The sequence below is a fragment of the Syngnathus scovelli genome, chromosome 4 (assembly GCF_024217435.2).
Source record: "Syngnathus scovelli strain Florida chromosome 4, RoL_Ssco_1.2, whole genome shotgun sequence".
In the NCBI taxonomy this organism is placed as follows: domain Eukaryota; kingdom Metazoa; phylum Chordata; class Actinopteri; order Syngnathiformes; family Syngnathidae; genus Syngnathus; species Syngnathus scovelli.
In genome coordinates this window covers 15,900,873-15,926,319 of record NC_090850.1, presented here as the reverse complement: position 1 = coordinate 15,926,319, position 25,447 = coordinate 15,900,873, and the positions used below count along the sequence as shown (strand labels likewise).

Genomic DNA, 25,447 nt, shown 5'->3' with positions numbered 1-25,447 from the left:
TCCCTCCAGAGGAACTAGAAGAAGTGGCTGAGGAGAGGGAAGTTTGGTCTTACCTTCTGGAACTGCTGCCTCCGTGACCACACCCCAGTTGACAGATTAATGTACTTATCTATATAACCTTACTTTGCTACTAAATACAACTTTAAAACCCTAACCCTAGTTTGAAAACTTACTTCAAAACCTGGTCTAACCCAAGTTTGAAACCAAGGGGGACAAGAGACAAGAAGACCTGAGACGAGACAATCCAACAGTGACTGAGGGGCAGACAGGACTTAAATACATGACAGGTAATGAGAGGCAGGTGAGGGTGATCACACTCACTGATCATGGGGAGACACAGGAGGGGAGGGGCGAGTACACAGAGACACGGACAGAAACCATAACCAAAATATAAAACCATCAGAGACGAGTCGTGACAGAAAACCCCAAAACCACTGTGAAATCTTACTTCAAAGTGTAACCCAAATTTGAAACCCTACTTTGAAACCCTAACCCCAGTTTGAAACCATAATCCTATTTTGAAACTCTAGTTTGAAACGCTACACCCATTTTGAAACCCTACTTCAAAACCCTTACCCAAACCTGAAACCATACTTTAAAACAGCATTCCTACTTTGAAACGCTAGCCCTAGTTTGAAATCCTAATTCAAAACCCTAACCCTAATTTAAAACCATAAACCTAGTTTGAAACCCTACTCCAAAACCCTAACCTAGTTTGAAACCCTTAACCTAGTTTGAAACCCTACTGCAAAACCCTAATTGTGTGCGTGCGTGTGCGTGTGCGTGTGCGTGTGTGTGCGTGTGTTTGTGTGTGTGTGTGTGTGAGAAGTCAAAGTCTAAGTCAAGAGAGTACAACGTGAGTTGCAAAGGTTGACACTGCCACCATGTGGTTTCTTGTGTAAAATGCCTTTCTTAACTTAGTATGGACAGTACCGCAAGGCGATCATTAAACTATATACTCATGGAAAAAACAAGTGAGTTGTGATTGTACAATTGTGCACACCCTACTAGGATGTGGCTGTGCTTAGAATTAACCATTTCCATTTAACCATGGGAGTCAGCACACACCTTCAAGTGTCACACAATTTCAAGTGTCTTTCAATAACGACAAATAAATTCCAGATGTTCTAGTCGGCTTTTTAGGCTGAGTAGACATTTTATATCCAACGTATGTACCTACTCGCAGCAGGTGGCGGTCTGTCAGCACTGTGTAAAGACCAATCAGCACAATTAGATTTTTCCTGCCAAATGTCAGTGTGGCTTGATTTTCCATATTCCTTCCTCACAAATTTTTTATATTCTAGTATCTTATTTTCTTCCATATTTGCTTCCTTAAGGTAGAATACCTACACGTGACAATACTTCAATACTTATAAAGACTTAAAAAATGTTGGGGCCTTCAGTGAGGTAATGACACTTTGGTATGTGTCTTTTTTTTAATACGATTTATTGAGTTCCAGATGTTTCCAGTTATGAAGATGTGCGGCAGAGATTTAGGAGGGTGAGACCTGCGCCCTGTCAGAGCGTCGGTGGGGTGCTGTTTTACTACCTGTCACTCCCCAAACACCTCGATCATAGGTGGCCTCTTAACCTGACAGCGCAAACACACTAACGCACACACCGGAGAATGATGTAGTTCAGCATTTATAGACATAAAAAAATACACCGTACAAAACAAACGTCATTAAAAGTAAGCATCTACATCATATATGTACAAAGTTATTAGGCGTGCATTGTATACATTTACATCCCCCACAAATCACTGCTGTCCATTTCCTAAATCCAGTTTACACGATTCAGCACTTACGAGAAAACCCAAATAACAGTGCAAGTGTGCTATGATATCAAAAATAGAACATCAACTGTTTCCTTGTGTCGTCTTTTTTGAAATTCTGGGCTCAATTATAAGATGGTAGTAACCTCAGTGGAGATGACCCAATAAGAGTGCTGGCTGAGTTGCATCTTGCGGGCCATACGGGTGCCTTGTGGTCGAGGTGGATTGGCATCAGCTGTGACCTCCACTTATGCACATTTGGCAAGGCACCACGACCTTTGACCTGGCTCTCTCGCTCTATTGGCTGGCACACTGCATCACCACCTTCCTGGCTCAGATGGCAGGCGGCAGCTTGGTCAGGTTCCTCTGATGCATGGTGTGATGGCGCACCAGCTCGTCGGAGCGGGCAAACTTTTTCTGACAGTTTGACCAGCGGCATGTGAATGGCTTCTCGCCTGAACATAAGTCAGAGAAAGGGCGTTGAATGAAAAAGCGCGTTCAAACATTCAGTGCAATAATAAAGCAGTCCATCTCCAGAGTCAGAAGTCTGACCAGGAGAGTGATGCAGTGGAGGAAGATAAAAAGGTATACGCACTTGTTTTACCTGTATGAGTCCGAGTGTGAGTCTTAAGGTGGTCTGACCGTGAAAACTTGCGTTGACATGTCTCGCACTCAAAAGGCTTCACTCCTGCACAAACACGGTTTTAATTTGTTATTTTGACTTAGAATTTTGACCTGAGGACTGCTTGGTTAAGTCACATTCAGCAATGGAAAATGTTATATAATTTAGTTTAATATATGTATAGTGGGGACCAGTGCCTACGCTGCCCCCCTCTAGCTCAGCTACTGCTCGATGAAAAGTCACACAGGATTGTCAGGGCCTGGAATGGAACCAGTGACCTCTACAATGTGCGGCTGTTGTGCTAACCAGTCAATCACCATGCCAACCCCACTGTATGATATACGACTAATAATATACAGTCCTGATAATGATTAAAAGTATTGTTGTATTGATAAAAAGTGTGACATTATAGTACCTGTGTGTCTGCGCTGGTGTCTCTTCAGTTGGTCTGATCGAGAAAATCTGCGGCCGCATTCTGTGACATCACACTGGTACGGTTTCTCACCTGAAACATCAACCACCTCATTGTTGTATGGTTTTATTACAATTTCCTCAACCTGTGTGTGAACATATTTAGAGCTAGAGACAAAATTCTGGCATATATTCAGAGGGGCAGTAAAAATAAATAGTGCACACTCTTTCAAACTCACCAATAATATTCAAACACGTTAAATGGGAGTCAGTCAGTACGCAAGTGCTATAATTTAGAGTGCCACTGATAAACCCCAAATAAAATTAAGTTATTCAAATAGGCTTTTCCTGACATTTTTGTAATCACATTTTACAGCACAAGCCATGGCCCACAGAGGAAACATATTTTACTGTCAGAAAAAGCCTACGAGAACATCTTTATTTGAGGTTACTTAGAGGCCACACCTCCAGCGAAGAGGGTGTTCACACTTGTGCAACCACATAATCTTGTTGATTATCTAGTACTTGTTTATATTTATTTCCCCGTTTGGAAAGATTTTTTTGGGGAGTTGTCACATTAATGGTGGGAAGAGTTTTGTAACTTTTTTGCATCACAAAACACTGGCATCTGAGCAGGGGTGTGTGGACTTTTTGCATCACTGCTCTCGACCTCAACGTTTCGCCCACCCATGGGCGAATTAGTTATTATATCTCTTGCTTTAATCTAGGAATTTTCATACAACACAGCATTTATGTATAATAAGTTAGAGATAAACTCACCCGAGTGTTTCCTTCCATGCATCTGCAGGTGTGAAAGTTTAAAGTACCGCTTGTTGCAGCCGGGATGGGTGCACACATAAGGACGCTTCTCACTGGGCTCGGATGACTTTACAGCTGGTGGAGCGAGACTGGGAACTCGTCTTACATCCTTTTGGACAGGGAAGCACACGCTTGTTTATTCGAGAGCTGTTTTTTTTTTTTTTTTTACCTCCTTTGTGCATGCACGTGCATTCACTTGACGGACCTGAAGCCCCCTAAACACGCCATGCGTGTGGATGTGGTACTGGGCGCTCACCAGCATGGGAGGGGGCGGGGGTATGGGATCACTGTCATAGCTGGTCGTGTGGCTGCTACAAAACAAATACACAAATTAAAAGAAATGAAAGATTTTATTTTGTTAGGGTTATCTATGGGACTTGAAAACAAATGGTTATTTTTACTTCTTCATGGAAGACGCAAGCGTGTTCATCTGGTTCCACGTGACGCATTCCAGCTGAGACGCCATTTGGTACAGGTTATCACTGATGAGAATTCAGCAAAAACACAGTGATTAACACTCAAATCATGTGGGGGAAAGTCAAAAGCCAAAAAGATCAGTCATACATTTCAAGGTGCAGTATGCAAACTGCTCTCCAAAATTCATTAATCCCTTCTGCCATAAGGCAGCTAAAATCACAAAATGCAAAATAAACCGAGAATTGTTCTGCATTCTGTTCTGCTGTACGGCCACTGGGTGTGGTTATTCTTGATGTCATGATGTTTTTATTTCTGAGACTTTGCTTAGCTGGATTGAGATAAGAGTGACCCACTTTACGAGATTAAGGCTAGAGAATGACTTTTGAGATGAGTTTTTAAAACTTAGTCTTGCTTATAAATATTGTTTGACTTCTGGAATGTGTACCAATTTGACTTTAAAGGAGACAAACTGTGCATTTTAATTGGTGGCAAGGAATTCCACTTAAATTTTTTCAACTAGCAGTTTGATAGTGAGAAATTCTTAAAAAATGTGGCTTCATTCTTTATAATATCAATCCTAGTTGACATTTACTGTCAAACCAAACATAAAACACTGATAATCACATGTCATGTATTCAAAACATTTCTTTGGGTTAGGGTTAGTTTAATGCTAACAAACAATGCAAAACGTCCTACACGAACTAATGAATTGCATTTTTGTGTCGGTGTTGATGTTATTTTAAGCAACAGATGTTTGAACAAATTGTGAATCAACACATGCAGATGGATGATATAACATCACTAAGAGGCATTTATTCTTTATCCTTTGGAAAAAAAGAATCTTCCAGCTGCTGAGTCGTGGACAGTAGTTGTGAAACTCATCTGTGTTTATGTCTGCAATGCTGATTATAATGTCCTCTGGTGGCTAAGTCATGCACACCAGAAGGAGCCATAATGGATTCATATTGATTAATCATGATACATAAACTGTTTAATTCTTTACATTCTATTTTCTTGTTATCACTATGTTTGTTGTAGAAGGTACAATATGATAGAGTGCTATTTTCTAATTACAAAAACAAAAACCTTTCTAAAACAGTATGTATGGTTAGACTATAAAACGGAATGGCCCTTCTGAGACTTATAAAATATTCTGTATCTGAATCAGAATCACAAGACGGTACGTTTTCTTTGGCACACAATTCGCATCCGGAAGCCAACAGTCCAAGACCTGGAATGCCAGCGTGCAACATATCTTGCTATTGCTCAGTTAATTGGGCATCAAGCCACTGCATGCATTTGGCTTTTTCTTTGGCTCTGCGACACAATGTCAGGCAAGAGACAAAAAATAAATGAATAAACCAGAGACTTTATCAGCTTGAGCGTCACCTCTCATCAAAGTTAAGGTAGAGTGTTTTGTTGGTATACGTATATTCTACTAACAACAAGGGTTGAACAATTACCAATGTTAGAAAAATAACGATAAGCGTGTTTCATCTTTATTTGCTTTTTCTTTTTTTAAAATGGAGCATTCTGGCAATATTTATGATACTAAAGGTTCTTCATGTCCCTCCTCTCCCTTTGTGCAGATAATGAAGGGGGATTCCGAATGGTTTGCTTATTAACACATCTTGTACGCCCACCGCACTGCTCATTAAAAAACATGGGCTTTACCTTGGCATATCACACAAGTGCACACACACGCAGACACACACTCAAAGATGGGATTGTATTTGTCTGCAGGGGAGCGGGGGTGCGACTCGGTGCCTTGTACGCCACGAACCACCGCATGACATCACTCTGTCCTCGGTATCATTAAAGACGGGAACGTTTCGAGGGGGGTGTTGGGTGGGGGGATTCTGGCTTTCATTCCTTGAGAAGTCCTTGAGGGAAGGAGAATAATCAGTTCTGAACTACGGTCAACTGTGGAAAGGCTCACTGCTATCTGACATACATATACACTGTGTGTGTGTGTGTGTGTGTGTGTGTGTGTGTGTGTGTATGTGTGTGTGTGTGCGTGTGTGTGCGTGTGTGCGTGCGTGCGTGTGCGTGGGCGCGTGCGTTCGCTTGATTTTTTCCAGCTTATGCCATAAGTTCTTACTGAAAACAGCAAAGTCTCCTCTTATCATCTGCTGTTCCAGTATTTGGGTTGCACATGCTCCTCTTTCTTCCCCAAAACATCCCGAGTCGGTATTCAAAGAATTCCAACCCAATTCACCCAAAGTAATGTTTTCCATCAAAATGAACACAAGTTGGGAACACATCACGCAGGGCCAGAGGACTCATTTTCAGGCCTGTAGTTTCAGGACTCAGAACTTGCGTTTTAATGATAATACACAATTCTACACTTATTAGTATATCAATACCAATACTGCCATTGCCTCCAATGATATTCATTTTGTATTTGCATTGCATTATAAGATGCGTTCATTTGAACTAGTAGGTAAAACATAATCAGAATCAGAATCGTTACTGTGTTATTTTTTCTACTCGTATATTAATATTTTTTGCTCTTTTTGGTAATAAATTATCGTGACTTAGTGACGGCCTGTAAAAAAATTTAAACAGTCAGTGCTTTATGTTATAATAAATAACAGCTAATCAAGGGTTACTGATAATACATATTTATATGACAAGTTAAGAAAGCCAAATACAAGTGTGATGAACACACTATAACGGCTGATATTCAGAAGAATCTTTGGGCCAGAAGGAATTAATGGACAGGTTGGAGTACCACCCAGCGATATTTGCTAAAATGTCCATATAATGTCCAACCTGGGCGTAAAAGTGCATTCTCAGCCTTACTTTACTCGGCTTTTATTCAGCATGACTCATGACTCATTTTATTCCCATGAAAGATTTTTAGGCTGGGATTCGGTGCTCAGAGAGGGGGGAAAAAAAATGACTGTACCCGTTGTAGTTTCTCAACAGTAGTGCTTGGTTGCTTGGGCAGGATTCTGCAGGATTGTGGCATCCGAACACAGGTGGGGCAGGAGGAGGTGGATGAGGAGGGGGGTATTGCTGCTCAACTGCAAATAACAAAAATTAATTCTGTTAATACAATGTCTTGTATTGGAAGAATAGCTGCTACCTTTATTAAGTAGTTTAAATATTACATTAATGAATGAAACACTGCTTGCCTGGTTCACAATAGGTACTGTATGGATAAAAGTAATGGTACATGATATAAGAATGGCGCAACGATGATACAGAATCTTGCAAAATGACACTTAATCACCGTCACAGGGATTTGAGGATCATCCCCGCACAACTTTGCGTTGGAAGCCGACTCATAGTTTGTCACAGACTCAGCCAAGCGTACATTTAAGCATACATTACTTTGTGTCCAGGAATAAAGTCGTAATATCATAAGGTCTACAATTTTCAAAATCACTAAATAAATGCAGACATTTGGTCATATTAATAAAACTTTACATTACATAACATTACTGTATCTTTTATCATTTGTATTGCATGGGGGATTTTACTTTTATTTGCTTGTTAGAAACCATGCCATGACCAAAAATAGTTCTTTGCCCAGTAAAGGCATACAGAAGCACACACTGCCTATTTTTCCATCATCTTTAATGCAGTACAGGGACAGTTGTGTGAAGTTTAATACTCAACACACTCTTGCCTTGTTAATGCAACTGTGCGCCAAGTATTTTGTGAATCATACGTACATCAGGCACATGTTACATTATCAGACAGTGGGCTGCTGTGTCACGATGTGAAAAACGCAAAGGCAGTTGAGTGCTGTGTGAAAAATACTTGATTTACAGAAGGTCTATGACTGAGTTAGTCATTGCAAGAGGAAGAGAGAAGAGAGCAATAGAGACGGGAAAAACAAAAGAAAGAATGATGGGCTACGTCTATGACCTCGCCGTGAACGCAGCCGTGTTCCAGTTATTGAGAGAGTTTAGTGCGAACGTGCCAGGAAGTAGACTGTTACCAATGTTGTTTGGTGGCGACAGTGTGTCCTCATGCTTGAAGGACAGGCTGGAGAGCTGGGGGGTGTGGTGAGACGCCGTGTGAGGATAACTGGGGTTCCCGTCTAAGCCCATTGCACCATACCCTAAAGAAAAACAAAGTTACACACATATTTAAAGAATAATTGGATCATTAAATGTAAAAGTATTTCTTAATTTTCACCATTGAGTGAGCCTAATGGTAATATTTACAACAAACCGAGGGGTTTTCCCAGAAAAGGATAACGGATCACATCAATGCTACCTACATTTAAGTTATTAAAATAAGAATGTAGATCTTCTCATAGAGGAAAGTTCAAGCAGAAGTTAGGAATTCTCAAAAGTAAGTCCTAGGAGGGCCGTTGAGCGGTTTCTCCAGAAAAAAATGACTCGCAATGTCTTACTCAAATCCCCGCATCTTGCAGAGCAGTTTATCACTTCATCAAAAAGTACTTTACTAGCGAGCGAACAAGAGTGCTCGCACAGTGTCTGTGGAAGTCACATCAGCGCACACGTCCGCAGTTCAACCTCTGACCTCCAAGTAACGAGCCCCAGCAGACTTGACGGAGCTTTGTTTGCAAGGAGTTTCATATTTATGTTGCATACAAAAGTCTCAAATTCAGATTGCAAATCCAGATTGTGGAGTCCACCACGATTTATATAAAAAAAAAATATCGTAAATTATTGCTGAAATAAATAAGGCAAACATTAAAATCTTATGACTATCAACCCTTTAGGGAACTCAAACAAATCCTGAGAAAATAAATATTTGAATCCCATCAAATGATTGTATTATATTAATTCTTTTATATAAAATATTATTACTTCATAACAGCTATTATAACCAGCATAACAGGCTATTCTTTGAATCATGATAACATTTTTCTTATTATATTGGCTAAAGGTTCTACTATGGCATTTGGCATTCATCTTGCATTATGAAGGGCAACAAATCATGAGTGGAATGTTAGGACAAAACATATTTATTTATTTATTTATTTATTTATTTATTTATTTATTTATTTAGGCAGTTGTGGCCAAGACATTACACTTATGGAGCACTATTTTGTTTACCGTGTACATTGTTGAATAAGGATAACAATAGCAACACTAACTGATCAATACACTGTATAAGTATATGCAATGAGCCACATTTGTCAAAGGCACATTTGTCAAGATCCACTTAACAAGCTGCCTTGTTTGATTTGCAGTAGCAACATATTTTATATATATATATATATATATATATATATATATATATATATATATATATATATATATATATATATATATATATATATATATATATATATATATATATATATAGTTTTTTTTATATATATATATATATATATATATATATATATATATAAAAAAAACTATATATATATATATATATATATATATATATATATATATCAATGTTTCTCACACTCAGGATTGCTGCTTAATTTGGTTATTGGTTTGTCATACTCTATGTTCATATGTAGTATCGTGGAGTAAAATGTTAAGCAGTTTTAATTTTAAGAGTAAAAATGTCATCTTTGATTTGAATCTTGAGCTGAAAGCATTTGTGAAACTGTGTTCTGGAGGGACAATTTAAAAAGCGCCCGTGATTAGTTCATGTAAGGAAACAGGTTACGGTGCAGCAAGACTGTGATGGCTGTCGGCGTCTGTCAGTGTGCTTCCAGAAAAGTGTCAAGTTAGTTCCTGACATAGGGCATGTTGTCCCAGTAAAGCACATAACATCCTGCCGAGACACAACACAGCTGAAAAACCCAACAAACACACAGTAGAGGATGTCACATTTCTGAGAAGACATTCATCCCTTGAATTGTTGACATCTGTATAATGTTGGGCTGACAAATGTTTACCTTGGTTCCTGGGTGCAGGAGGACTGTCCACACAGCCGGGGAGGTAGGTTCCATTGGGAAAAACCCTGGGCTGGCCCGCCGCCGGCTCTCCAAAGGTCCCCACCCGGCAAGGGCCCGAGCCTGTGAACTGGCCCGAGAAGTGCAACGTGAAGGCCCCGAGTCCACAGTGGGGGTCCTCGATAGGGTCGGCGACTCCCCAGCTCGGCTCCTGCTTGATGAAGGAGTGGTGGGAGGACAGGGAGTTGTAGGGAGAGCCGGGATGGAGGTCCAACAGTGGTGTCCACTGGCCACAACCACCTCCTGCCCCACCTAGGGAGGGGACCTGGGGGCTTGGAGACAGGAGAGTCAGATCTCGAACATCCGAGCCCATCGACATGGCGCCGCACGCTTCGGTCAGCATTGGGTACGAGAGTTAAGAGTCCAAAAAGAAAGATGGAATTCCAGTGAAGGATCAACCTCTTCAACAAAACACAAGTCACAGCTCACAAACTACCAAGCCATCATTCCTGCCTGAGGGGAACCTTGACAAGAATGGATGATGACCAAAATGGAGGTGTGCCTGCTTCCTTCTCAAAGTGAAGTGAGTGGGAGTGTGCGTGAGGGTATCACAGCCTCGTTTCTGCGCCTCCACAACTGCTTTGCCTTTAGCCCCCCCGAAGACTCAAATACTGGCTATAGTCACACAGGCCAGGGGGCGGAGTCAGAAAGGTTTTCGCCTTGCCCTGACCCTCACTGACTTCTCAGCAGGCTCTGACTAAGCACACATTTATATTCGATTGGCCAAGTTCATGTGTGGCTCACTTTTCTGCATTCGTGTAAATGAAGATAGATAAGCGGATTTGTTCAAGAGTGAGAAAAAGTTTAAAGCTGCTGGAAGTAAAAATGGCAACAATGATACTAATTCTCCTTAAATTTTAGCATTTCAAATCTGCATTCTCATTGTTCATTTATTTGGAACTAGCTTATGGCCGTGAACAAAAATATAGTACAGTTGAGAATCTAAACAATCAAAAACAATTAAAGTGATTACACAATTCTCAAACACACCCTGAACCAAATTCTGTGATGCTTCTGATTCACCTCTTTAGTTTGAAACATAGCAAACTTTCATAATACTTTCATAATAGGAAGAAGTAAGAAGATGCACATCATGTCAGTAACAGCAAGTCGAGCACAGTGTTTTTAAAATTTAGGCTTTGTGTAGCACTAAAAGAAAATAAATTGACTTAAAGAATTAAAGTGATGGATAAATGTGTAATGGAAAGTCATGCAAACTGCATTGTTTTGGCACATGGTCAAAAATGCTTACACACGAGGATAAAAAATCATGTTTTGACCTTGACTCCACATGCAACTAAGCTGTCATCAGTTGTTTTTAAGATGGACATTTAAATTACATAACCATGCAATTTGCATAGATGAAAAAAGTGGGAAATTATTATTATTATTATTATTATTATTATTATTATTATTATTATTATTATTATTATTATTATGAATACTACCTTTAATAATATAAATTCTTGATTGTATTTCCTTTATTGAAAAATTAAATTTTTAATTGAATTGTTAGGGAAATAATCCATAATAATGGCAGATTTTTTTTTATTGTCTTGGTCCCTTTTTTTCCTCATATCACATCAACATAGCATTTCAACAGGGATGTATTTACTTTTCATTTCCACTGTATGTAAATACATAAATATGCTTCATAGGTGAAGATGATGTTATCATGTTTGTGCAAATTAACAAAGACTGATGAAGAACAACCATGACTCATTACTCCCAAGAGGATACGCTACCTCCACCATTAACACCACGACATGATAGATTTTGAAGAAATTCTTGCCTGCAACTTTACTCTGCTAACCTACCAACACTCGATAACATCAAGTGTGGAGTGTGAATTTAAGATAGTGGTCAATGAACGTCCGGCACTTCCCATCATCGCCATCTGGAATATTCATCAAGAATTCCGGTGACCTCACCATAAGTGATGAGTGATTTGATTTTGGGTTGGGGGTATGAACATTTATAATTTACCCATCAATCCATCGTTGATAGAGCAAGAACTTTATGCTTAAGTATAAAAATAAAAGTACACTTTATGTACAGTCCATTTTCACAAATGTTAATTGCTGAGTTTAGTTTTTTTTTTTTTATTCTAGCCACAATAAAACCCTCTCTAGCTTACTATGGGAATTACTACAGAGGCTAAGTCATATCCCAGAAGAAGACCCAAACATTCAGAGGATGTCCGCAAAGCTGACTTAAATATGGAAGCAGAGAAACATGATTTCTCCCTCAACAATTGCTAAAACTTCCGGGGTCCGCCCATGATAAACAAACAAAGACCATAAATAATGTGCAATGAGAGCAAAAGGTTGTGGCACAACGGAGGAAATCTGGCCGAAATACTTGCTGGTAAGCCAAGGCAAACGCTAGCCATGCCTTCCCCAGCGGAGTATTTAGCAAAGATTCATCAGAGGTGACCGCTCCGAGAGAAAACAAGCCCTTCAGCCCAAATGACGGATGGCGGTCCCCAAATACGCCCATTCTTCTTCAGATCACTATGTGGTTAACTCTGGGTTTAAAACAACATCAGAACGGAGAGGAAGGCAAACGGTCACTACTAGCCGTGACCCTTAACAAGAAACACACAAGAGCCAAACTTTCTCCAGCGCCATGAGGGAATCGGAGAAGGCTTTGTCTCATCCAAAAAGCCACATGATGATAAACTATACGACGATATGTGACCTAGCGGGACACGTGAAAAAGACATTACTTTTTGGTAGTTGAACACAAATCTGTTCGCGTGCATCGAAAGACAGGCTGTGCTTGAAAAACATTTGTGGTTTAATATGACTGTCAACACCGGTCATCAGAATTAAAATAGATGTAGTTCTGCAGGCAAATCTGCAGGTGTTGTTTTGCTCATAAATGTGCAGATAACACACTAAACAACATTGCTTTTATTCAGTGACTCACAAACAGTGGTATAAAAAAAACTGTTTGCCGCGTTCTTATGTTTTTGTGATGCACTCCTGGCCAGTTCTTCCTCAGGATTTTTTTTTTTTTTAAGTAGCAGAACTCATGACTATAAAGTCACCCAGGTCCTTAAGTCGCAAAGTAACCCCAGACCATCCCACTACCACCAGCATGTTTGATTGATGGTATAATGCTCTTTTTCTGAAACGCTGTGTCATTTAGGCCAGATGTAACGAGACACGTACGTCTTCTAGAAAGCTTAATCCCAATATTCTACCAAACGTAGTGGGAATTACTAACTTTATTTTGTCAGACAAATTGTACTTATATGTCTGATGTTAATGTCTAATGTTTACATAAAACTCTAAACTCTCTCCAAAGCCCAATGTATTGTTACTTAAATTCAAAGAAACACCAGTTCATCAAACCCCATCTGGGAAAATTCAATTTATATTAAGTACTGGAAGTCTTTCAAGAACTTTTATCAAACAGGATAGTTGTCCGTCCTTATTTTCCTTTAATGAACAGGCAATGGCTATGCAATTTTTTTTCTAATTTCCCCTTCTATCAACAGTGAGACGTCTTCAAAGAGTCCCATATCAGAAGCTGTGATAAGAGGAAGAAAAGAACAATCTGTGGGAGAGTGAGTATCTCCACACTATATGTGTCAGACACAACATTTGTCCACTGATGTTTAACACGCAATCTTCAGCTTCTTGTTTCTCTTCACCTTCACCCTCCATCACTAAACTCCCTCTAGTTTATGTAAACTAAACGCATTAATAATATTTCAGTGCATGATTTAGCTTTTTGGTTCTGGTCAAATATTTATACTAAAATTGGCCCTTTGAAAGACGCAGTGTTCACCACAGCAAAATTACAATTGAAATGAATTAAACAGTTGTAATCTACAAGTGTCACAGAGCAATAACAATACATGATTGCTGGCCATATGTTATCTTTATCTTTGATTAAATGTAGAAGGTTTACATAGTTAGACACTTGGAGAAATGTTCTGGATAATCCATGTCTCATACAAGCAGGTGTGTGTGCGTCACCTTCAAGGCCGGTCCGTTATCAGCGCTTTACAGTAAACTGCGGCCTCTTCCGTGTTGTCACACCCAGCAGCAGCTGCGGCCAGCAGGGCGTCAGCAGTCAACAAAAAAACATTGCACATATCTCCAGCGGTTACTGCTTACACATGCTGTCATCCACCACAAGCCTCATTGTAGGGACTAGACAGAAAAAAGCCGGACGTGATGACTCGCATATGATTGCAATGACGGGGAGAAGCATGCAATTGCATAGAATTGAGAATTTCAGGCACGGTATTCACATCAGGCCTGGCATGCATTGTAATTTAGTCGGTTTGTTATTGCCATCTGCCAGCGACATAGTTTTATTGTTCTATGCTTATATAAATTGTATACTTATATTTGCAAATAGAGTTCAAATGCAAACAATCTGAAGGAGCACTAACGGTTAAAAAGCTTAAAACCACTTTTTCCAGGACTTTTGTCTTTGGGACTTCAAACACACCAACTCGCTCTAGCTACTAATCTCAATTGTGGATTTGATTGGCATCACAAGGGAGGAGTGCACGGTGCATTTTCTACATTTACCATTGTAATGACATTCTGGGTCCATACATATAGGCAAATGATCCTGGAGCCTGAGCAGAATCCACCTATTAGGAACCTCTGCTCTAAATCATCAACTCGGATGAGATAGCCTGTATTGTTATCTAAAAAGTGAAAGGTCATGTTAGTAACGTGCCACTAATTAGTATTACAGACTCTTGGCATCTTTCGTCTCAAGCCCGATGAAATGGATGCTAACTGTTGTTTAAATGTGTCATCTCAATACTTGTACAAGCCTGTGAGTGTAATATAAACACGGTTTGATGACAAGAGGTCACTCCATCACAGAGAGAGCCGCAGCCCTACTGCAATGACTCCCCTTTTTTTTTTTTTGCAGCCCCATGAACACACATTCCACACGAGAGGATGAACGACCTCGAAGTTGCCATGATTGATCGCCGTGGTGCTGTCAGTGATATGAAGCTAAGTGATATGGCACGACTGCCGCAAGTTTTTTTTTTTGGTACTAATTTTTGTAGTGGAGTCATAAAATTCGAGCTGAATGCCCGACGTTAATTGACAATTGGAGTGCGTCGTGGGTGATTCTGATCATAACTCTGCTTGACTGAATAAGGCGAGGTGGAGCAGGTAATTAATCACAAGGACTTCTAATCTATAAGAAGAATAAATAATATAGATAGGTGATACATTATTAGGTCATAGGTTCAAGATAAGCCAGAGATGGAAAATAGGAACATTGTGGCTAATTTTAAAGAGATGCAGTAGCTGCAAAAATTTAAACAGAGTTTGCCTTCAACCAGTGGATTGACTAAAATGGAACACAATCAGAATGTGACCCAAGTTTGAGGTTTCCATGATTTCCTAAAAGAGAAATAGCTAAATGTGGACACATCTGTGAACACATTGTAGTCATCCTGGGAGGTCGCTCCCCAATGTATAATAAATGTTTTCTTTTTATTAAATTTTTGGATTTGGACTTATTGGCGTAGCATGTTTACAAGCTTCAGTTAATAGAGATAAGCTATGACTTATTTGATCATAATTGATGCCACATTTCCATTTTAGTGCGTGTCAAGGACAAGAACAAAGTACTGTAAATAATAAGTACAACAAAATAACTCATGCTTATTAGTAAAAATGACCAGCTGTTCCCAAAATTGTCAATAGCCATGATAAAATTCTGTAATTTATTTTTATTGATAACCAAACAAACAAAGTGTGCCTTTGTCGCAATAAATTCATGTCTGTTATGTTCATTTGGGTCTTTGGTAATGAATTTGGGCTTGATAATAATGATGATGATCAAATAATTATGAGGGAACATCGTTTTATAACATTCACAAGCTAGGGCAAACTATAAAGGGAATTTCTTTTGGCTTAAATATGAAGCTTGAAAACATAATTACATACTGCTTGGAGGTCCCATAAATTAGTCCAATGCAATAAAGACATCTTGGACAGTATTTGTTTGTTGGTTTTGTGCAACGGCTTGCATGGGTGGAAGGCGGCCGGCGGACTCAGCTTATAAGTAATTAACAAGCAATCGGCCTCACCTTGGGAAGCACGAAGCAAGTCATGCAATGCATCCTGACAAGGTCACTGACTGATAGATGAGCCCGAGCGAGGGGGATTTTTCAGAGGCAGTGAAGGCAGGCCGAACTGTGGGAACCAGACAATTAGTGGGTGGAAGGTAGGCGGCCATGTTGGACGATGACCATCAGGCTGCTTTACATGGATACTCACCGCTTGGCCGGCAGACAGCAAGAGAGGCTGCACCTGGGCTCAACCAACTCCTAATACATGGTCATTTATCTTGTAGGAGGCAGAGTGGGCGTCGTGCCAGAAACATAAAAAGAATCATCGCTACAGAGGTGCTATTGTTAGTCCAGGGGAGTTACAGCAGCCCCTAGCGTCCCCCTGTCACTGCCATGCTTCAGTGAGCTTCACGTCACTCTGATGTGGTTTTTATTACTATTACAAATTATGATGTTTGAAATTAAATTATTTTATATTATAGAAAATGAAACTGTGGTACCAGGGATGAGGTGTTTGCACCAAAGCACTCCATGAAACTCCTCAACTTATTTGAACATAGTTCCTTGACACAATAGTCAAAATAAAATAGAAGAATCGCCCACATTTCTTGGGGTCTTGCAACACAAAACATACATTTGGTTGTTACTGTTTATAATTCCCACTGTGCTAAAAGTGTAAATGGTTACAATATTCGAGATACAAAATGTATAGTATATTGTTTCATCTCTGTGAGAGACATCCTGGAAATTGGATTCATTTTATTATATTGTTCCTGCACAAAGCTGAATCTTTGGCAATGTGGTGTTTCACAATCACTATTTTACGATCAAATGGAAACCTGACGTCATTAAACAGAATGCGTGATAGGCCAAATGACAAATACTCTTCCACTGAATGGTACCTAAAATTTCCCCAGACATAAATTACTGAAAACGTGGGCCTGCTGTAGTTGTCGACTAGTCCTCTGAGGACTGCACTAGTCAGGTTTTATCAAGTAAACGTTTACGGTATATCAGGAAAACTGCGGTAGTTTCTGTTTTTGTTGTGCTTTTTTGCATTCCAATTTATTTTCCAATGGAATTGTATAGTCACGTAAACATTACTAACTAAATAAACTAACATGTGTATTTCACATGATGAATGAACTAGTACTAAGAAGAATGCAAAGAAGACAACACTATGCTCCATAAATTATGAGTCGTTATGAGTAGCAGGTTTTATTTCAGGTAGGAATGTTATACTGTAGATAGTACAGTGAGAGTTGTTATCTTTCACAAACAATGAACTTACTTTTTATTTCTATGCATGTTAAAAATGTTAGAATATAACTTAAAAACAAACTGTACGGTTAACAATGGTTTTGAGGGGTGACAGTTTGACCTTTGAACCATTTTTTTTCTAATTGAAACAGGAAAAACTGTTGGAATGCAGAGAAATCTAACCGGAAAAGGTTCCATCGCACATACTGAAAACACAAAAGTCTTTTTTTTTTTTTCCAACCTATTGACTAAAATGTTATGATCATTACATCGTCAAGATAATAGCAATAGAATTTTGAAGACAAAACAAGTCTCATATGCACCTGGAGCTTCAAAGTCATAAAAAAAACATATTCAGGATTTGAAATATGCCAGGCACATGACAAGTTGTTATTCAGATAATGAAAGGTGCAGAGGTATACGAGAACACTTGTGGAGAAGTATCTATAAATAATTTGCTGTGACAGCGCACAAGGGCAACAGAGAGTGAGGGTGGGATTCGGTACCAGGCACTTGCCTTCCCACCAAGATGACGCATCGTGCGAGCATGATGGTGAAATCCTCCATCAGCCATTTCCCCTCTTTTTTTTTTTTAGACTAACTGCAGTGAGTTCAGTTCCCTAACTGTAAGCACAACGAGAAATATGTGGCAAGACGTCTTTCAGGGAATGATGACTTCACAAGAAAGTACCTCAGTAGCCAGTGAGTCCTAAAAATATTCTAATTTCAGTGACAAATGAGCTGTGAGCGATGCATGTGAAAACAACTTCTGTATCGTCACTTTGGGACTAAAGTCCGGGCAGCACCTTTCACATGTTTGTAACACGACGCCATAGTTTTTAGGGTGAACTCTTGCGCTACTTACCCTTTTCACCCCACTCACTTCCATCACCCTGTGACCTGCCATTGTAACAATACACAGGATCGGGCTTGGCACAGAGGCAGAGCACGTGCGCCCACAGGTCAGCGAGGCTACGGTGGAGGGTGTTTGCCCTCTGACACTCATGGTGTTTCCGGGTTGGACAGGCCTGCGATGGTGGTCCACGCAGATGGGCCTCAGCTCCATCAGATAACCTCTTTCAGGGATCAGTTTCACCTCAGTAACTCTCATCCAAGTCGTCCAGGGTTAATCTCCCAGAGAGACTAGATGCATATCTGGAGAGAAGAGAATGAAAGATAGGGATGCAGTATGGAAGTCTGGGTGACATCAAATTTAAGAGGTTGGCTGACCTTTGAGGCTAAAACTACATTAGCTGAAGCTATCCAGCAGAGCTATGCAGGGATTTAGCCATAAATTTGCAAGGATGAAATTAAGTGGAAACAATTGGCTGTAATAAAAGCGGGACATAATTTAAAATGCTTGTGAAATGCCAAGGCTCAAAGGGAACGCTCGTGCGTGACTCTTTTGGAACACTGTAGCTTTAAGAAAACGACCCGGAAGTAAACAATCTCACCGGCATCGTCCTTTTTCTTTTCCGGTTGGGCTACCCAGGTGGGAGCGTGGATTTCGTTGCTGAGGCGCATACAAACAACAAAAATGAGCGTCCCGGCATTCATCGATATAACGGAAGACGACCAGGTATTGCCTTATGCTCCCACTCGTTGATTAATTATCGTCTTTGCTGCTGGACTCGTCGATTATTGCTATTGAGCTGTAAAGGGTAGCAAACAAGCTAAGCTAACCCGGTAAATCGGTATGAGCGGCTTGGTATAAGATTATTTTAGGGCATAATAAAGACGCACATACTGTTTATAGTCTAGATTGAGAATTGGTGGATCATCATCACTCTGCCGGAATAAGTTTTAATACAAGCTTCGGTACGTGTCCTTTTTGGGTTTTGTCACGCTCTGTCACATATGTCAACGATGTTGGATGAGATAATGATGTCAACGCGACAAAACAAATAAACGACGTGACAGATGTTTTCCAGCAGAAGTTACGATTCGATTTCAAGCGCCACTTATGAACAAGCCATGTAATAGAAACAAAATATCAATCTTCATTCTTTGCACATTTGTGTATTAATTTATAGGCGTCCGAGTTGAGAGCTTTCCTCAAGTCTAAAGGAGCTGAAATCTCCGAGGAGAACTCTGAAGGTGGACTTCACGTAGACCTGGCTCAGATCATCGAGGCCTGTGATGTTTGTCTCAAAGATGATGATAAAGGTAAGCAGTAGTCCAAGCCACCTTTACCTCAATATACAGCAAGTAACATGTATGGTGGTATAACAATACAATCTCTCTGTATTCCACCACAGATGTGGAAAGTGTGATGAACAGCATCGTATCGCTGCTGTTGATCTTGGACACAGAGAAGCAAGAAGCTCTCATTGAGAGTCTGTGTGAGAAATTGGTCAAGTTCCACGAAGGAGAGAGACCTACCCTCAGAATGCAGTTGTGAGTCATAGAACTTTAGGGAGAACACATGAAGTGAAAAATCTAATTTGAATTGATGGAATTGAAAGTGTTAGTGGAAGACCAGCAAAAAGACACTGTTTGAGAGTATATGCATTGTCTTCTCCAGTAGGATGCATAGAACTAATGTGACGAAGATTTAAAGAAGGGTTTAAAATGCTTTTTGTGCTCCAGGCTAAGTAACCTGTTCCATGGCATGGATGAGAATGCACCAGTCAGGTACACAGTCTTATGCAGCCTCACCAAAGTGGCAGCCGCCTGCAACGCCATCGCTTTCATCCCCACTGACCTTGATCAGGTACGCTCACTCCGCCTTGTTGATCTCGTTGCCATCTTGTTTATATTTTCTTCCAACTGTCGATTAGGTGGCCAAGTGGATTGTTGACTGGAACCTGAATACAGAGAAGAAGCACACTCTTTTGAGGCTGGTGTATGAAGCACTGGTGGACTGCAAAAAAAGGTAAACTACATATTTAGCTCTAAAAAAGAAAACTGCCATTAAGTTAAACACTGTCTGACGGGTGTCAGTATAAAATGAATTTCTTTGATTTGCCAGTGAGGCTGCAGCCAAAGTGATGGTGGAGTTGCTGGGAAGTTACACAGAGGATAATGCGTCTCAAGCACGCGTTGATGCTCACAGGTAAACTTGCAGCGCATCACCCCTCGCGGGTCCAATTCATATTTGCTTCCCATTCTCCACAATGATCTCCCTATGTGCTCTTTAGATGCATAGTTCGTGCTCTAAAAGACCCCAACACCTTCTTGTTTGATCACCTACTCACTCTCAAGCCAGTGCGCTTTTTGGAGGGGGAGCTCATCCACGACGTGAGTGTTGATGTGAAATACTTTATTTAGACACTTTATGCGATCTTTAAAATGTGACTATTGCTTTGTGAAGTCTTGAAGGTTTGCTCCATTGAACAAGCTCTTTTTTTTCTCCATGTTTTACAGCTGTTGACTATATTTGTTAGTGCAAAGCTCGCGGCCTACGTCAAATTTTACCAGAATAACAAAGATTTCATTGACTCTCTCGGTAAGTACATCCGCCACATTGTTACGTTGTGACCCATGCTCACACGTGCTGTACTAATTATACGGGTCATATTACAAAGAATTGACAACGCCTCATCACAAATCAGTTTGTAAACAAAATTTGGAAACAAATATTGCGAACAGAGACTTGTAATGTTAATATTCTTTTACTGTCTTCTGCATTACATCACAGCCTTCTGCTTGGTAAATATTGAGCCAGCATAGTCCCCCTAGTTGACACAGACGAGGAATGTCTGTGTCAGCAGTGGTCGTCCCCCACTACTGAAGGATCAGTTGTAAATGCACGTATTGGATGGACTACCCGGATATTGTGTAGTCCTGTTGTTGATGAGTAGAATCCCTAATTCTGTTGCTCTTCAATGTACACTGGGAAAGTCCCTAAGGGGAAACGTAATGGCCCGCAACAGCTTAATGATTCCCTTGTGTCGCTCCCCACAGGTCTGTCCCACGAGCAAAACATGGCCAAGATGCGTCTGCTCACGTTCATGGGCATGGCGGTGGAATTCAAGGAGATCTCCTTTGACACCATGCAACAGGAGCTTCTGATTGGGGCAGATGATGTTGAAGCTTTTGTCATTGATGGTAAAGGAAGTTCACTTTCACTAGAATGTGTCGCATAACAAGATATTGAATACATTTTTTTTAACTTCCTTCATATTTGGGCGTTTTCTGTTAAGGTGTCACTGAAGTGTGAATGTGATGGCTTTTAGTCACAACTTTCATGCCTTTTTTGTTTCCATCTTATAGCTGTTCGGACAAAGATGATCTGCTGCAAAATAGACCAGACACAGCAAAAAGTTGTTGTCAGGTAATTATCTTTTTCACTCACTATAATTTGGTTTGTCGAGGAGCACTTGGCCTTTGACGGAGTTTCATTCTTACCGTGGCAAAGTAATTTGTATGCAAGTCACAACGCGTCTACCTTAGCAAAGTAGTATACAGAAAATATTTGTGTGAACAATACTTTATAAGACATAAATGTAAGTATTGCAGGCATATCACTCGTGTGTGTATATAGAATTTGACTTCAAATGTTTTCTGTCATCCTCCCCATCAGCCACAGCACACACCGTACCTTCGGCAAGCAGCAGTGGCAGCAGCTGTTCGACAGCCTCAGCTCCTGGAAAGCCAACCTTGCAACTGTCAAGACCAGCCTGCAAACTCTGTCACCTTCTGCCTAGATTCTACCTACCTTCAGCCCATCCGTCAACTGCCTGACCCTTGGATTCCTTCTTTTACAACCGCTCTCTCAACTTTTATACCCATCCAATAAAAGAACAGTGGAGCTCAATGCAGTTGAGTCTTTTTTTACTGTTGATATTGTGCAGGTTCATTTTTAATGTAACCGTTGTAATAATTTTGTTTTTCCAAATGGGCATCATCTTTGTCCCTTAAAGTGAGACTCATTCTTGAGGGTTTTTTCCTCAAGCATCTTTCGACATCTGGTTTCAGTTAAAGGACAACATGCCAGTATTAGATGAGCTGTGACTTGAGTTGAGAAATTGGCTGTAATGATGAGGTCACTTGTCGGGGAACCACGTGAGAGGTGTTGGCGCTAATGCGAAATGTGATGAACCCATCGTGCTCGGAGCGGCGTTGCGTATCCTGGTGTTAGCAACACTTGGGGGATGATTCATAACGTTGCTAGGCAATGTAGTTAGCATGAATCACTGTGTTTAATCTTTATCTTGCAACAAATATGTTCTCTGAGTCTGGTCTGAAGCATTAAGGATGTATAATCAAAAATCAAATGCCCCTAGTAGTACATGTAACTCTTTGGTTGATTCTTCATCACAAGGGCATCTACAACCAATCAAATAAATCGTTGAGATGATTATTTTGTTAATAACACTGGTCAAACGAATATTTTAAATAGCAATGGCTTTGTGTATCTAAACTTCTTGACGGAATTCTTTACTTTTTTCTAGCTCATCAGAGATTGAGCTATTTTATTTATTTATGGTTTAATTTATTCTATGAAACCTTGAGCTATTACAGTTCAGGAAAAAAAACACCTGTTGTTGAACCTCAGCATTAATTCATAAATATTACCAAATATATTACTAGAGCACATATTTTTTATTGTTATTATTAAGACCTGATGCGCTAGGGAAAAAAACAAGGTCAGAATCAGTGCAAAAATATGATCTTGAAAAGTGTGACTAAAACTTTTTCTTTTAAAAGTTATTTGACGAGTGTAATCCTCTATAAAGGTTTTTATTTCTGAAGAGTTTGTGTTTAGGTGAAATAACGTTTTGCGGTGATTTGCGATCAGAGAATGTGCTTGAATAAGCATAACTGACAAGTGTAGAGTGGCTACTTAACTGGTGCAAGCTAACTTCCAATTTTCCAGCCCTCCCTAAGCACTTCATTTTATCATCAGCAAAATAGTAATCGGGACAAGTCTTTTGAGACATGACTCAGATTAAGCAAGCTCCCTTTTCCTATCCTGCCAGTCCAGATAAATGTCTGCAGAAGCTCACCATTCAGTCCAATTGTCCACCGAGAGGTGCAGCTCTAGCCTTTATCGGGGCAACAAATTGTCATGCGCTCACCATCACAAAAAGCTGGAGCAGTGCAAAGAAAGAGTCATGTGTGGTTTTTAGCTTGTATTTTTTATCTTTTTATTCTATTTATTTTATTTATGTTATGTTTTATTTTTTTGCACTGATCAGTTGGCACTTTTTAAATTTCGTTGTACATGTGTGACAATGACAATAAAGATCTATTCTATTCTTAATGGAATGTTTGTAAAGCTTTGTATCTTGGCTGGAATATTGTCTCTTTTTTTTTTTTAGTCTGGCTACTGCTCCCTCTCCCTTGCCTCTAATTTGTTTCATTCAGCGTTTCTTCATGTGAGAAGTCCCAGATGTAAATACTAGGGTCATTTTATCTGCCGTAAGCGCTATGACCTTATTGTTATCTAAGTCAGATAGTGGTGCTTCTGCATTGTTGAATTGTGAAGAGCTACGTACATCAGTAATGAACAGGCGCAAACAACTGCCTCACTGTGCGTGAGCTTCCGAGGAACTCGATGCATAGCTCAGCGAGAGACGATATTTCTCACTTGGGTTACAATATTGTAGTAAGTGACAGATACGGTTTGACATCACACGGCAGATAAAGTCTGGAATTCATCATTTTCTTCTGCCCTTTTCGCCGTGTCAACATTCCTCTGGATAAATCCCGAGACTCGACAGAATCCAGATACCTCGCCAAGTACAAGAGAGAAGTTCTCATTGTCCCTTCAATTAGCACTGTGCAGTAGTCAGACAGATAAAATTCTATTACATCATATCTGCTTTACATAAACACTGGACACAAGGCCTAGAATCTCAGGGACAGCCTGTGTGAAGCATCAACCTATTTTACACAGAGGTCCAGCCAAGAAGCATTAGAGTCAACACAAGATATAATGGAGAATTTGTCTGCCTTTTCCTTTTAACACACTTCACTTTGGGGTCACTTTGGGAATCTTTAGGCACTAATGTGGAGAAGAAACAGTAAAACAGGCCAAAATCCAGACATCAGGGGGTAAAGTAAAGCAGGGCACGAGACTAAATTACACATGAGTTATATAGACTGACTAATTTTAAGAGTATTCTGAAATTTAGTTTCCCAACCTTTACTGAGCCACAGCATATACAGTATTTTACATTACAAAAAGCTTAAGGAGCAGCAAAAAAGTCACAAAACCTTTTGTCTACTGTAATAATGATGATCTTGTCCTAATTGAGTCATAAATTTACTCAGTAAGTACAAAATCTGTTTATAGTTGAACATGTTTTGAAATTCGAATAATCTATCCCACTTTGTAGGTTCTTCTTTCTGTAGGTTTTGTTTTTATTTTACCACCAAATTTGCTGACCACTTTTCTCCATCCACAAAAACTTTAAAAAATACAGATGTCCCTTCTCTCCTCAAAAAATAATGCTGTTTAAGGCCATGTTAGAACGTTTTCCCCATACAAGGCCTGTGCACAGCAATATGGTCCCTAGCCAGTCTCCCGCGAGAGGTTGAGTGCCTTTAAAAGAAGCGTATAGATCTCAAAGATAGCATTGTATTACAGATGTCATTTATGCCTACCCATTAGGTAGCTCCTGCATTGTAAAAGCGTCAAACAGATTGATGCAGTTCAAACGCTTAGGCAAAACCTGGCGTTTAAAGGGTCATTAAAAAGAGACCCTTTATCTGACTGCATATGTAATTAAAAATACTTTAAAATATTACTTTAAACTAGATTGCATGTGAAAAATAGCATTTGTTGCCGACCCTCTGTCCATCATCATCATCGGTTTTAAGTCCGCTTTCCAGGCGCCGCTGGGTTGGACTGGATGTCCCATAAAGATTTACTTGGGTATATTCCCTCTTGTTACTTTCAATCTTGTTACTCAAATGAGGAGCTTCAAAACACTAAAACAATGACTTCAAGTATGAAGTCGCCTGAGTTGGGCCAATACATATTTTGAATTGTTCAATTCAAGTATTGTTAGACTCAGACATGAAAAAACACGGAAATGTAATTTTTTTTAAAAGAGAGTTCAATTGAAAGGTCGGGATAATAGCAAACGTTTTTGGATTCAATTAATATTTTTCCCCTAATTCTACCTACAATATAGTACATAAAATCAAATGTGGAGTCTTGCCTCTGCTGCCACCTAGCGTCCGTTTGCGTACGTATCACTCATCCTGTCATCCAGGTAAACTGAT

At 39.9% G+C, this 25,447-nt stretch overlaps 2 protein-coding genes across 4 annotated transcripts; one reads left to right on the top strand and one right to left on the bottom strand.

Moving 5' to 3' along the window:
* Window positions 1-1,626: 1,626 nt before the first annotated feature.
* wt1b (WT1 transcription factor b) lies at window positions 1,627-11,303 on the bottom strand. Of its 3 annotated transcripts, none has more exons than XM_049719104.2 (9): window positions 9,886-11,303; window positions 7,996-8,118; window positions 6,955-7,072; window positions 4,028-4,108; window positions 3,832-3,937; window positions 3,588-3,735; window positions 2,812-2,901; window positions 2,379-2,462; window positions 1,627-2,229 (listed from the first exon to the last, which is right to left on the bottom strand). In XM_049719104.2, exons 1-9 carry the CDS (start codon window positions 10,283-10,285, stop codon window positions 2,108-2,110), a joined length of 1,272 nt encoding a protein of 423 aa, XP_049575061.1. In that variant the 5' UTR covers window positions 10,286-11,303; the 3' UTR covers window positions 1,627-2,107. The 3 variants fall into 3 exon arrangements, with proteins under 3 accessions (XP_049575061.1, XP_049575062.1, XP_049575060.1); XM_049719105.2 differs by having other exon boundaries at window positions 2,370-2,462; window positions 3,883-3,937; window positions 9,886-11,301; XM_049719103.2 differs by having other exon boundaries at window positions 2,370-2,462; window positions 9,886-11,299.
* A 7,381-nt stretch (window positions 11,304-18,684) lies between these two features.
* On the top strand, window positions 18,685-22,028 carry eif3m (eukaryotic translation initiation factor 3, subunit M). Its single transcript, XM_049719106.1, has 11 exons — window positions 18,685-18,848; window positions 19,303-19,435; window positions 19,528-19,666; window positions 19,859-19,982; window positions 20,050-20,144; window positions 20,241-20,324; window positions 20,410-20,509; window positions 20,636-20,717; window positions 21,176-21,319; window positions 21,485-21,545; window positions 21,795-22,028. The coding sequence occupies exons 1-11, from the start codon at window positions 18,807-18,809 to the stop codon at window positions 21,916-21,918; spliced, it is 1,128 nt and encodes a 375-aa protein (XP_049575063.1). The 5' UTR covers window positions 18,685-18,806; the 3' UTR covers window positions 21,919-22,028.
* Window positions 22,029-25,447: the final 3,419 nt, after the last annotated feature.